A 14,102-nucleotide genomic window follows, 5' to 3' on the forward strand; every position below is an offset into this window, starting at 1 on the left:
GTGGTGCTGACAGCAAAAGAATATTTTTAAATAATTCAGCTCCAACTTGTCTCTCAGAAGCTACTTTCTGCCTAACCTGGACCTCATTGGCAACAGTTTTCACTTTTACAAAAAATAGTGTGAGAACTGTTGACAGCATGTAGATTAATCAGGCAATACATTGTGTGTAATGTGAAAGAGGGGCTGCTTGTAATGGTTCACCAGATGGTATTTACAGTGATGAGGCAGTAGTAATTACAATCCAACTACTATTATTTATTTAAAATAAAATGGCAATGTTAGAAATGGTTAAACACACACACTGCATTGAAACTTGATGTGTATGCGATTTTGTTGTGGTATGTGAACGTCTCAGGGTGGTATTAATGTTATGGCTGTAATGTTATGCTTGTTTAAAGTCCATTTTGCAGCTTTGTTTTTCTGCCATATTTAAAGCTGAGGAGAGCTCTATATTTGGCTGATAATTCTCTATAGGTTCATAACTATCAGTGACCCTTTCAAACTGTTATCAAAGAAATATGGATTGTAGTTTAGAGGTATTTACTAAAACCCTTAGTTAAGGCAGGACCCTAACAACCTATACAGTCCAACCTATACATATTTTACAGGAGGAGAGCGTCTGCAAGTCTTAAAACTAAGGACTAAGTTCATGCAAAGAAGCCAACCAGCATCCTTGAGTTTCTGCTGTTCTGTAAGGAGGAATGGACTAAAATACTTCCAAGTTGATGCACAGGGCTGCTAAAAATTTACCTTGAAATGTTACCAAAATTTTTCCCTGGAATGAAGTCTATACTAGTTACTAATGGCACGGGTTCACAAACTATTTAAGATTGGAGTATTATACCTACATAAATCTTTTATCTAGGTTTAAGACTTATTCAAATCACATGATGCTTTAGCTCAGATTTCTTTGGAGATTAAAGATTCATAAACATTTTTGTGCCGCTGGATGCCTGTGCACCACAAATAAAACTGCATTCACCCCACTTTTACTGGTGTGATAGCAGGGAGCACGGAGACAGATGTTTCTAAAACTATCTTTAACTATAACTACACATCACCACAACTGAGTGAGAAAATTATTTTCTGTGCTGTAAACGTGTGTTTCTGCTTTTATTTCTCTATCTATACACAATAATAGATGAAAAAGTGGCAGGACACACAAATGACCCAACAGATAACAAGATGCTAACAATCAGGGCAGAGGTGCCTCCCTCCTTTCTGGATATCCCTGATGCATTTTCATCTGTGATTTCTCAGGAAATCCATTACTATTGCAGACGGGTATCGTGCTTCTGCACCACAATCAATACTCTTCCATTAAGGTGATGAACGATCTGTTTCCCCAACCTTCTGCAGTGAAGACGAATTCTCAGGACCTACTGATCCAGATCAGTCAATGTAGGCATGACGGCACTACGCCCAGGCAATGTGAAGGGTAAAGAGACTAACTGACCAATCAAGTCTGACCAACTTTTCCATCCTTTACAACTCGACATCTCCTTTGTAATGCATACTGTCCTTTGCCTTTACCAGCAGTCATCTGAAAACACTGATTTTCATTTCTCAAAAGCAGACAAAGAGATAAATTGTTATGTCTCAACTCTCTGAGGGATTGTTCTAATATTAAAGGTAATTTCTACTCAACTCAATTCAATCAAGATAATTTAGGCAAAATAAGTTATTTGTTTTATTATTTAAACAGAAGAAAACAACAGATGAGGTGAGATCAACATTGAGAATATGTATCTGCAACATCCAAAACAGGTGAACATACATAGGCTAAAGACGGACGGACAACATACGTGACATAATAATTTGATAATATGATTTATAATAGGTAGGGCAGACACGGTCAGGGGTTTCATTCCTGGTTCCTCCAGGTCACATGTCTAAGTGTCCGCAGCAAGATGCTGGACCCCAAGTTATCATAAACTGTAGATTCTTTGGAAAAATACATTTATATTTTGATGTACTTTCTTAATCCACAAGGGAAATTGTGTGTGCACAGGCTGCTGCATTTAAGAGACTCAGGGTTCAGTGTCTTGTCCAGAAACATATCGACTTGTGGCCACAAGTGACCCTGTGATGCACAACTGCTTAACCAACGGATCCACAGTCACCCCTAGATGATGCCAATTGTACGTCAAGGAACATTATTCTCAGTGATAAAATGGATTTTTCTTACAGAGTGATAAACTTACTTACCTTTAGTTTCAGAAAGACCCTTCCTCCTTGGGATGCTTTAATATATCGGAATTAGTGTTGTAATTTTCACACAAAGTGACATGTAGTAAAACCCTTGGCAAAGGCGGCGCCATGTTAATTTAATAAAGTCAGTGTTGTTAGTTCACACTGGAATCTATTTTCCTTCAATTTAAGAGCTGATGCGTTCAACCATGTTTGCCAATCCAAAGACAATTGCAGAGGTGCAAAGCAATTATAAGGTGACTGACAGGCTCGAGCTGAACATTTAACTATAGGTCAACACCGGAAATTCTACATGGTGTCCAAACATAGTTCGACATTTTCTGTCAAATGGAAAGTGTCTGGACGCTAATGAAGAGTGATACTGATGGCAACATTGAATTACTGAATAATTCAAATCCTGAATGATGAATCATGGAATTAATCTTCTGCTCATTAGTAAAGTAGTTATAATTGAGGCTATTAACAGTGTGTCACTGATGAAATGTGAAGGGATTGTTGTGGTTTTGTCATATTTTAGGTTTGAGTGTAGTTGGTAAGCAATCCAACCTGCAGCTGATCTCTGTTGCCTGTGGCATCCTATAGCTCCATAGGCACATCACACATTCACAGAGCCCGAGGTGACAACTTTAAATTACTTTTTGTTATCGGTCCAATAGTCCAAAACCAAAAAAATATAACACATTTACAAACACATAAAACTGAGAAAAGTTGCCAATCCTCATTCTGGATAAGTTAGAACCAGAGAGTGGAACTCCAAGTTCATAGATCATTAAATGATCTAATCAATTATCATGTGTGTGTATTATATATCATATATGTGAATTAAATCTTTCAACAAAGAACCTTCTTTTTTTCTATTTATCTCTTACATGTTTAAAAAGCTTTTAAAGCCTGACACTGTTGGAGAACCTTTTTAATTCCCCCTGAACTGACACTTGTGTTTGTTATGATAAACCTCCCAGCTCTGCTCTTTTGTGCTGTGTTAATGTCTGTGCCAGACTTGCACCGCTTTGGATTGTGTGTGTCCACATGGAACAAATGGATTGATCAATGATGAGCCGACATCAGAATGAAGGGTTCATTGAATTCATTTATCTCTGAGTAGTGTCAGATGATCTGAATAACAATAACAGCCACCCTCCTTCTCTCCCCATCCTTATTAATAACAGCATAAAGTTACAGTGCCATTGTTATTGAATTACACCTGACAAAAGTGGAGGACCAACTGGTCACTCACTGTGACCATGAATGGTGACTGTATTTCATTTTTGTAAGGAGAAAGGCTGGCTTCCCGGAACTGATATAGTGGGGGAAAAGTAACAACAAACAACAAGACACAAGAAAAAAGAAAGAGTGGTCTCACAAAAGGAAAATTGCTTTCTGTTGAAAAAAGAGAAACTCCAGTTTGGGATATTTCCTTATGTCCTTCAGCAGCCACCCCTGACACACACAAGCATGGACAGCATACAGAGACAAAAACTTGTGTTTCCACAATGACCATCTGTCTCATTCTGTCTGAAAAAGTCCTTCCTAATCCATTCTTGGAGACATTTCCCTTTGTCACGTTCTGTCTATGCCTTCCCTGAACAAAAGCACTGTAGCTGATGAGATTGTGTATTTGATAAGCAGAAGTGATAACAGACTCTGTGTGGTGTGAGCTGCATTTACTCTTAACAAGTCATTGATAACTGGGTTCATTATGTAGCCTAATCCTGTAACCTGCTGGCAACAATAATGGATGTTAAAGCCTGTTAATTCAATACAGTTTAGCAGGACTGGCTGTGTTACATTCAGACTGTAAATTGTAGTCCTGATTTAGCATCAGACAATTCCTTAAGTTTTTAGTGATCACGAGACGTTCTGCCCATCACCCCTGTCACGGACATGTTCATCTGGATGGGTTCAAGAAGTATTAATAAAGAAGTGCTAATATTATTGGGCCCTTTCATCTAGTATGTGTGAATGCTGTTTGTATCTACTGGATAAAAAGCTCAGAGAATTACTAAAACATAGCTTTTTATCTTCACTGCTTTATTGTGGGGTGCAAAGATCACAGCATTTTAGAGGGACTACAAACAGGACTTAATCATGTTTAAAGGACTACTCCAAACGGTAAATTCACTCATTTTTCATCATCCTATGGTGTTAAATTAGTGAGGACAAGTACTCTTTGATTTCCTTATATTAAAATATCTCTTCGCTTCCAGATGAAATCAGCTTTAAAGGGCAAGTAATTTACAACTTGCAGTTAAAAGCATATACAATAGAAATACAGTAGACAAATGGTATTTGACTTCCCTTTGCCTTTTATAAATTAAAATATATCTCTGCCTTGAATGAGAAACTCCTCTAGGTGATATCTTTAAGAAGAGTTTGTCCAAACAGATGATGTCATCTCATGAGTCATTCTGTAGAGGCTGGAGTCTTGGTCAGCTGCTCCCAAAAATTACTCCAGATGACATTCTCTGCAAAGAAAAAGCTCTTCAGATAGTGTCATCAGGTAGATTTTTTTCAGGCAGAGCATTTTAAAATATGAGAAAAATTGTGTATATTTAATGACATTTAATGTATATCTGATATCTTCGTGAATATTTATGGTATGTCTTTATATACTGTTGAAACTGCCCTTTTAAGGAACAAATATTTAAGCAGTTTTTAACAAAACAGTTAAAATTTCACCTTTGTCCACTGATAACACAGTGTCGTGCTAACAAACAAAACAAAACGTTCAATTTAATTAAATCCAGTGTGTGTAGCCTTGATCCCCCATCACAGTAGAGAGATGTTTGATGATGCAGTCGTTTATAGTGTACAGCCATGCTGCCCTCTTGTGACTCCACACAGTCATTCTGTCTGTGCTCGATTATTTTATCAAGGATAGAAAAGAGGAGGAACAGTGACAATACAACTGGGCATATTTCTATTTTTTTATTTAGCTATGGGCAATTGTCTTACAATACAACTAAACTTAAGGTTATTGCCATTATAACAAATTCCATTATGTGAGAGGAGAATTTAAATAATTTTAAAAGATGTCCTCTTGTATACAGTACCATCTCTTTACATCATTAGTAATAGTTTCAGTGTAATATTTATGTTCAGTGATGGACAACATGCTATTTCAACCTACAGTAACAAACTGAAGGCTTGTTTTCTTTGGCTTGAAATGTGCTCATATTGATTTCTGGAACCCTCTGAATTTCTAAAAGCATATTAGCCACTTTGAATCATTCTTTGTTCAAGCTATGCCAGTCTAACACGAATAACGGCCTGCTGCTATCCTGCAGGAGGTTAACTATAATTACCTCTCTAACCCCACCTAGTGGGTCTAAACAAGAGTCATTCTGCACTGAATCACAGTCAGCGTGAGAAGTGCTGCTGTGTTCTGTGTGGGCTGTGCTTTGAAGTTTTCCCTAGAAAAAACTGTTTATTATAATTGGACTTTAATTTGTTGGCCGTAATGGTTTTGTGAAAACTGGATAGTTTACTTTCTCTGATTCATGAAAAATATTCACAGTGGTGTCACAGAGGTGGTAAGTAACTCGGTGCATTTACCCAGGTACTGTTTAAATTGGTGACTTGTGTAAAAATCTTGATGTTTTTCCACATTGTGCTACTTTTTCTTCACTACAATTCAGATGGATATCGTACCTTTCACTCTACTACATTTATTTCATGGCTTTTGTTGTAAGTGATAGTTTAGATGACCTCTGCCTTCTGTTTAGATGACTAAATGTCATTAACAAATAGACTTATTTAAGCGTTAACTGACATTGATGTCATAACTACAAACCCCAATTCCCATAAAATTAGGATGTTGTGTAAAATGTGAATAAAAAACCATAGGATATTTATTCTTCCAACTTCCTTATTGTTTTTTGCAAATATTCTCTCAATTTGAATTTGATGCCTGCAACACATTCCAAAAGAGCTAGGAAAGAGGTATTTTATCACCTTTATTTTTAAACACTCAGTTGTTCCCAAAGTGTTGCCCACACCCCATCCTTGCTCATTAATGACTGAACCTTTCGGGGATGCTCCTTTTATACCCAATCATGACGCTCACCTGTTTCTAATTAACTTGTTCACCTGTGGAATGTTCCAAACAGGTGTTTTTAGAGCACACTCAACTTTCCCAGTGTTTTGTTGCCCCTGTCTTAGCTCTTTGGAATGTGTTGCAGGGATCAAATTAAAAATTTGTGAATATTTGCAAACCAATATATAGTTTATCAGTCCAAACATTATATATCTTGTCTTTGAGTTGTATTTAATTGAATATAGGTCAAAAAAGATTTGGTAGTCGTTGTATTCTGTTTTTGTTTTTGTTTTACACAACGTCACAACTTAATGTGAATTAAAAGTTAAAAGTTTTGTAACTTTTGCTTGATTCAAGTTGTTTTTGTGTTTTAGTCTTTATCTTGTTATCTTATATGTGGTATTTAGGAAGCTAACACAGACACATTGTATGCTTGCACACAAATACTGTACATACATAGATATGTATATGCTTCCATACTTGCAAAATGGATTTTGATTTTGATTAACCACCTGTAAGAACATAAAGTGGTATATAGTTGACATCACAAATGTGAAATGAGTTCATAATAATAATTCAAATTTTAATGAGTTTGATAGCTGTGTAGCTTTTCTATTGCTACTAACTAAAAGGTCAGTATCCCTGTTTTATCACAGTAAATTCTTATAAATCTGATGGTGGTTCTGTCCTTTAATCTCTACATGAATTAAGATAACAAGGCCTGAATAATTTAGATTTGTGTCCAAAATGTGGAAAAAAGAATGGACTAGACTTGTACATTTATGTTATCAACAGAACCAAATTTAGTGTTTAAAATACTGTTTTTTTTATCACTAACCCAGAGGTTTTTTTCCTTATTAAAGTTCTTGTGCCTTTAGGCATTAAGCTTGTATAATTCTGCAAGGTATGTGGTGTCAGAAATAAAGATCAAGAACTCACAATATGCAGTCATTGCTTCATGCATCCTATGATCTTAGACTTCTGAGATGTTTTGTGGATGTAGTGTTTTACTGTAAAGACAGATGTTTGGGTGGGTATCATAGCTTATAGATCTTCTGTAGCTCCATCTTCCACTTGGGTTTTTATCTATACACTTGTATCCTATTTATTTTATGCCTAATGCCATTAAAGTGACTGACTCTGTATTTTATTTTAATGCCCTGATCAGGGCTTATAGGTGAAATTCATAGCAAGTTTTAAACACTGTTTGACATTACTTCAAGATGGACGATACTGCCACAGGTTAATGCCACGATTTGCTGTTAAAGACATCCTCATCAGACAATGTGAAATAAAAGTAGGAACTGCCAATAGAATTGAGGCCTATGATTGTTACAAGACATTATGATACAACACAAGGACATAGCAGCGCACTGATCTTTAAAATAGATTTTATTTATCATTTTGTAATTCAACAGTTTACGATACACAGCTGACAGGACTAAGACATTTCAATGGATTTTGGCCCTAAAGATTGAAGGACAAGAAGAACAGACATTGTTAGATAGACAGACAGATAGATAGATATGATAGAAGGTAGCAGAAGAACTGTGTTGTTTTTTCTCACATGTGCTTTTCTTTTCCACTTCTCCCATGAAACAATTTACATTAGCATAGCAACAACACAGCATCTGCATTTTCTTGCAGCCAGAGCCATGAAAATACATTTGCATTTACTATACTCGCTTATTATTTCCAAAGGGATGTGTGAATTATTATTCTAATAATATAATTATTCTTGCTGTTTATATAAAAAAACTAATGATTTCTTTAAAGTGCTGAAACATGAGATTATGCTTAAATGAGCAGTAGTAAGAAATTCAAGAGGTAATGTTCTGTAATTTACAGAGAACCACAGAAACAAGGTAAAAATCACAGTTTTGTTTTTAGTACAGTGGAGCAATTGTGCTGTAAATTTGTGTACAAAAATGGTCCGACCCTCCACATAGTTTATGATCTTCAACACCAGTGAGTTTCTATACAGCCGCCTTAGTGTACAGTGACAGTAAGCAGTAGTATATTACTATGTAAAGACATGAATCATTCAATACCTAAGCTATTCTAAGTTGTGTGTATTGTATTATCTTACAGGTCCACTAGAATTAGCTTAATTGTTTGGTAGCCAGTAAATCCAAATAAACCAATAAATCGATTTAATCTGATACACACTTGTGAAATACTTCCTTAAAATATCTAAACAAGAACTTATTATGGATTAATATTATGCCTCAGAATTCCACATGCCTCAGACAGAAAATGTGAGTTAATTGGTCCTGATGCTAATTCAGCATTGGTTGCAAAGTAATTTTGGTGTTTTGATTTACCTAATTTTAAAATCTAATTTGATACGAACTAAACACAAATAGTCAACTGTTTAGATTAAGGGCCACAGAGTATTAAAGGTAAACTATTGGCACTGCACCGTATAAGGTCTAAGGTCTACATGTCTTTAAGTACATGTAATACTGTTAAAAAAAAAATCGCTGTGTAGCTCCAGCCACTGTCTAGACCAGAGCTCAATGTAAAAACTAAGCATTCTTTTGAAGTTCAAGTTTCGATCCAAAGCTTTTTGTTTGGCAATGCTTTTAATATCAGCTGGCTTTATCTTAAGTTTCTATGAATTCAACCTTGAAACAAATGCACACACAAAAAAATAAAAATAAAATAGTGTCATTGAACAATGATTAAAATCTAAACATAAAAGATGTAGTTGTCTTTCTCTTCTTTTAGTACAAAATGTTTTTTCTAAAAGATACTGAATGTTATTAGCAGAATAGGACTTTTCTAGTTCTGATAGATTAGAGGTACAAAGACATTAATACTGACACTACACCTGCTCTATATGCAGGCTCAGCAGTACGAGCTAGTCCACTACACACAGAATACACATTATACCTGACATCATCTACGTTACGCTACAAGAAAAATGACAAATCAAAAACAAAATGAAACAAAACCTGCCCACCCCAAACCCACAAAAACACACTTACCCAGCCCTGAAATAAAAGCAGAGAAACACACACATACACAGTCCGATTATATATTTTTTACAATACTGTACAAAGGGAGAAAGAGCTGTGGGGTCAGCAGAAATAGAGAGGGCTGGGATATATAGAGAGCTGGTAACATGGTGGCTAAGCTTCACTTACTACAGCATGAACACAGAAGACAGGCAATCACGAAGGAAAACGGTCTGAGCTACAAGCTGTTCCGATTTACACTGAGAAGAAGAAGAAGTTCGTATTCACCTTGTTCAGCAAATAAAACCTCACTTAGTGTGAGAAAGTGCTGCATCCCTTAGATTGGAGTTTCTAATCCAAAGAAGCAACACAATGTACTGAGATTAGCAGATGGTGGTGGTATGGTTTGATGGAGCACCGGCTGTAATTCAATTTGAAATACATTCTTCTACAAAATTTGCCACATGTGCTGATGGAAAAAGACCAAAGCTACAATTCACCATCTATGGGAAAAGCCAGTGGATGTGTCTATACTCTGAAAATCTCCCTGTACAGAAGCAGAATTAAAACCCGATTAAAACGTGTGCTTGTTTCAGAAATACTACTGTGCTTCTGCGTTTTGATTTCACAATATTTGTGGATATGTGCTTAACATCAACTTTGTAGCTTTCTTCTTTAATATTCCCATTCAGAGAAAGACCTCGGTTGGTTTACTGCCCAGAGCATCAGCATCGCCCCCACTGGAGCAACTGCACTTCATGTCATTTTGTAAATCACGTTAAACGTTAACGAGCATGAATAGTGCTGGAAGAAAAGAAGCAATGTGCGGACGAAGTTTTTGCTTCACTTATTTTTATCAAAAGAATAAAAGAATAATTCATCATTTTGGGGAGTAAGTTTGCCAAGAGTGTGGGAGACAGTCCCAAAGAAGACTGATGCCACTCTCCTGTCTGTCCACTAAAATCTAGCTGGAGCTAGCAGCAGGTTAGCTTAGCTTAGAATTAAGACGATAGTCGTGCTCTGTTCAAAATTAAATCTAAGTGCCAGGACATCATTTGTTCAAGACAAATCCACAGATTTTTTGTGCAGATCAAATCAACAATGTATAACACAAATTGTTGGGCAGACTTGTGAGCGGCTTCAATCTTATCTAATGTTCGGACAGGAAGGCAAAAAAGGACATTTCCCAAAAGGTTTATTTCTCTGAGCCTCCTGACATATATTTATGTTGGATACAATATACAACTGTGTACCTTATGTGAAGATCGCAATGCTCGTTCTCTTATCATAGCACTATAGTTATCTAAACTTGATTTTGATGACTGGACTGCTGACAAAAAACAAAACTACAAAGTGAAGAACCAAAGTCAGACCCCATCTCACTACAAAGCATCTACCACCTGAGCAGGTGTCAAACAAGAACTGTAGGAGGAAAACGCAAAAGAACATGGTCTAGATGGGGGACAACAAGATTCCTTTCCTGTATTTGTTCTGTCTTCATGCTAAATGTCTGCAGTGACACTATTACTGTGATGTCATTGCTGCCTTTCAGTGAGACACTTTTAGAAACGCTACCTCTGTCTGCTAAACAGACCCCTCTCTGTCCGCCCACTCTCCTCCAACACAACAACCACAAATGCAGTCACGGATGAGGAATGATAAATGTGGTTAATTATGATTCTGTAGCGTTTACTTTTTGTACAAAATAAAAGAAATTGCTGCCTTTTAATTATTTACTATGTTACTTTACAATAATGAAGAGAATTCTGCTGAGAGAATGATACTATTGTACAGCTACATTTAAAACTACATCATTTATTTAATATTTTTCTTCTTCTTCAGTAAAACAAGCTACATGATCCTTCTGTTTTCTGTCTCTCCACCAAACACAGCACAGCTTGGCTCAGAGCTTTAAAACAAATGTCTGCAAATACATTAAAGGTTCCACTGACTGTAAGAGACTGACATCCGATCGGCCTCTGAGATATTTATGTTACCAAAAACCTGTGCAGGTAGCTTAGGTAATGCTTTTGGTAACATGCTTGTGTGTGGCAGATGACTACGACCCACAGGGAGACACAGACTAGAACACACCTATGATCCTGTCACTAGCTACACCCTCAAGCGCAGATCCTCTTTTACCACATCCCATGATGAATTTCACTCAAAAAGAATGCCTGGAAGACTTAAGAAGAGATGGCACACAGTATTTAGATTTGCATCCGCCTGTTTCGTGTGTCTGTGTAGGTTTTTCAGTCCAGATAAGCCACCTTATCTGATACAAGGTTTCCACAGGCGAGGAACAGCAATTAAGCTGCAACACTTAACTTCGCTTGGACCCTGAGAAATGGGCACTGGGATTGTTTCTTTCCAAAATCTGGACACAAATATGCTTGGTGTGTGTGTCTGTATGTGTTTGACTGGAGAGGCAGAGCGTTACAGTACAGTTAAAGTTTACTGTTGTTTCTCTGCCGAGTGTTTAAGCAGCTTTACTGGAAAAAGTTACAAACAGGGAATTTCCACAGAAAATCAGCCCGAAGTGTCAGTCGCCATCTCAGGTGTTTGTTAAATATTTGTGCTCTATAGAAGTTTTTAAAGAAGCAGCAGCATAAAAACAACAGGCTATGGTTGAGGTCACTGTGTGCTATGAAATGCACAGAAATGTGAGTGTATGAGTTTGAAAGAGTGTGTGTGATTCTTTTTCTGGCCATGGACTGGAGCCCATTTCCATCGCTCAGCACTGGCAGACTATAAATGGCCAGTACAGGCACAGTTCACCCTCTTGCTCTATGTTAACAGCACCATGACGATCAAACGCTACGCCTAGAAAGTCATCGTTCTGAAGCAGTCCCAACAGATTAAAGGAGAACAGTGTGTGTCTCAATGTTTCTGCATGCATAACACAAACGCATGCAGCGTCACAATCTACTGTACCTCTAACTGCATATGAAGATGGCATATACAAGTTTTACAAAAAAAATGAAAGGAAAAACAAACTGCATTATTAAATTATGTGGAACAAATTAACAACTCCCCCACCTACCCAGACACACACATGCACACACACACACTAGCATACACGTAATTCTTTTGGATGATGACCCAATTTTTTCTTCCTTTCAATTTTTTTTCTTCATTTATCTAGAGACGTCACACAGACAGACAGAGGAGGTTAGGATAGATATAATAAGCCCTTACAATATGTAAAGGTCTCCAGCGAATGGGATCTCCCCCACAGACTGTGGGAAAGTGGGATGGGGGTGGAGGAGAAGGGAGGAAAAAAAGGAGCCATATAAGGAGGAGATGGTTGGGGTGCAGGGGGTGCCATGCCCAGTAGCACTGACAGAGTGGGGAGCTGTCTATGCACTAGGGTTGGGGTTGTTGTGTGTGTTGGTGGAGCCGTTGCTTCCCTGGATGGTGAGGCTGATCTCATCCTTCTTCTCTTTCTCCTCCTCCTTCAGCTCCTCCTTCTCCTTAAGGGGACGAGCCTCAACTGTGTCTTCGGAGGCCATGGGGGCGTAGCGGCCCGTCCGGTGCTCTTTCAGGGCAGGGCCCCACTTTGGATGTGATCGGCATGCGTTCTTCAACCGCTGAGAGAGAAACAGAAACACAGAATATGAAATATACCAGCTTCCTTAAATAATAATTCAAATGTGACTACAAATGCTAGTCCAGTTTGGCTCTTCCAAAAAGGCTTTAATAAAATGTATTTGTTTATGTAAGATTTTTTTTGTAGAGATATGGCCAATTCCTTATCTTTTAGTGGTGAGGTGGTCACATTGCATGTGACTAAAGCTCCAGAAGCTCACTCCAGAAGGAGATTGAGTTGGGGCGGGGGGGCTTTACTGTACCTCTCTGAAGGTGGCTCCTGGGGACCTGGAAATCTTGTAGAGGGCATAGACGGGTATGCAGATCACTGAGGACAGAGCCATGGAGAAGCCAATAGCCAGAGACCAGTCAGGATACACATAGTCGTTGTATGTGATGGGCTTATATTGAATCACCGTGAAGATCAGGATGAACTGCACAGACAGAAGTCAGAGAATGCAGATATTTAAAAATGCACATGAAGCAAAGCTGGTGGACAAATAAATATACTTTAAGTAATAATAAAAAATATTTATTGAGATTATCAGTAACAAAGAGTTGCTGAAGAGAAATGCATTAAAGGACGCCTTCACTTGTACTGAACTTCTTTTGTTTGTAGTTTGAGTAGCACGTACACAAACCACTCATCGAAATACCTCTCTACTGTACTTCTAGCTGAAAAATTCCTCCAGATGACATGACTGTGGGGAACCTTTAGTTCAGATTATGTCATCTTGTTGCTCATACTATGGAGGTTGTTTTTCAGCTAGAAGCAGAGAAATATTTTAATATATGCATCAGAGGCCAGTTTAAATAGACTAATGTAAATTTCCACTAAACTAAAACCATCGAAAGCAAGTTGAAAAGTCACCCTTTAAACAAAGACAAGAGAAGACTAATAAATGTCTGCTCTTTACTGTCAAAACAAAAAAAGATCACTTCCTAATGACGTTTTCACAGGAAGCTTTAGTCTGTACATGTGAAAGAATTGTGGACAGCAGCATAGCAGGTATTTATTCTCTAATAAAAGTTGAAGATGTTTCTAATTAGAAATCCTGACTGTACCCAACAGCAGTAAGTTTAGTCACAGTTTTCGCCGAGGCCCTGGAGAGCAAAAGCGTTAATCAGTGCAGAGAAATGAAAGAGAGGACAAATGTGCCTGAAATCGGACCAGTAATCCACAACAATGAATTTCTTGGTAGGCTCAGCAGCTTAGTGAACTAATACGTCTGCAAGGGAAAACCCATTGATAGCAGCTGCATGTGTCCATTTCCCAGTTAGAAAGATTTGCTTTTAGAGGTTTATAC

At 37.6% G+C, this 14,102-nt stretch overlaps 1 protein-coding gene across 2 annotated transcripts in view; it reads right to left on the minus strand.

Annotated features, from left to right (window-relative positions):
• Window positions 1–7,621: 7,621 nt before the first annotated feature.
• slc6a9 (solute carrier family 6 member 9) overlaps window positions 7,622–14,102 on the minus strand; it is a 66,988-nt gene continuing 60,507 nt past the window's right edge. For both annotated transcript variants that reach the window (XM_067474649.1, XM_067474648.1), the window contains 2 exons: window positions 13,059–13,229; window positions 7,622–12,797 (listed from right to left, as the gene is read on the minus strand). In XM_067474649.1, coding sequence (XP_067330750.1) covers window positions 12,567–12,797; window positions 13,059–13,229 — 402 coding nt within the window. In that variant the 3' untranslated portion in view covers window positions 7,622–12,566. The remainder of the gene's footprint in view (window positions 12,798–13,058; window positions 13,230–14,102) is intronic.

The sequence above is a fragment of the Channa argus genome, chromosome 14, assembly GCF_033026475.1.
Source record: "Channa argus isolate prfri chromosome 14, Channa argus male v1.0, whole genome shotgun sequence".
Lineage (NCBI taxonomy): Eukaryota > Metazoa > Chordata > Actinopteri > Anabantiformes > Channidae > Channa > Channa argus.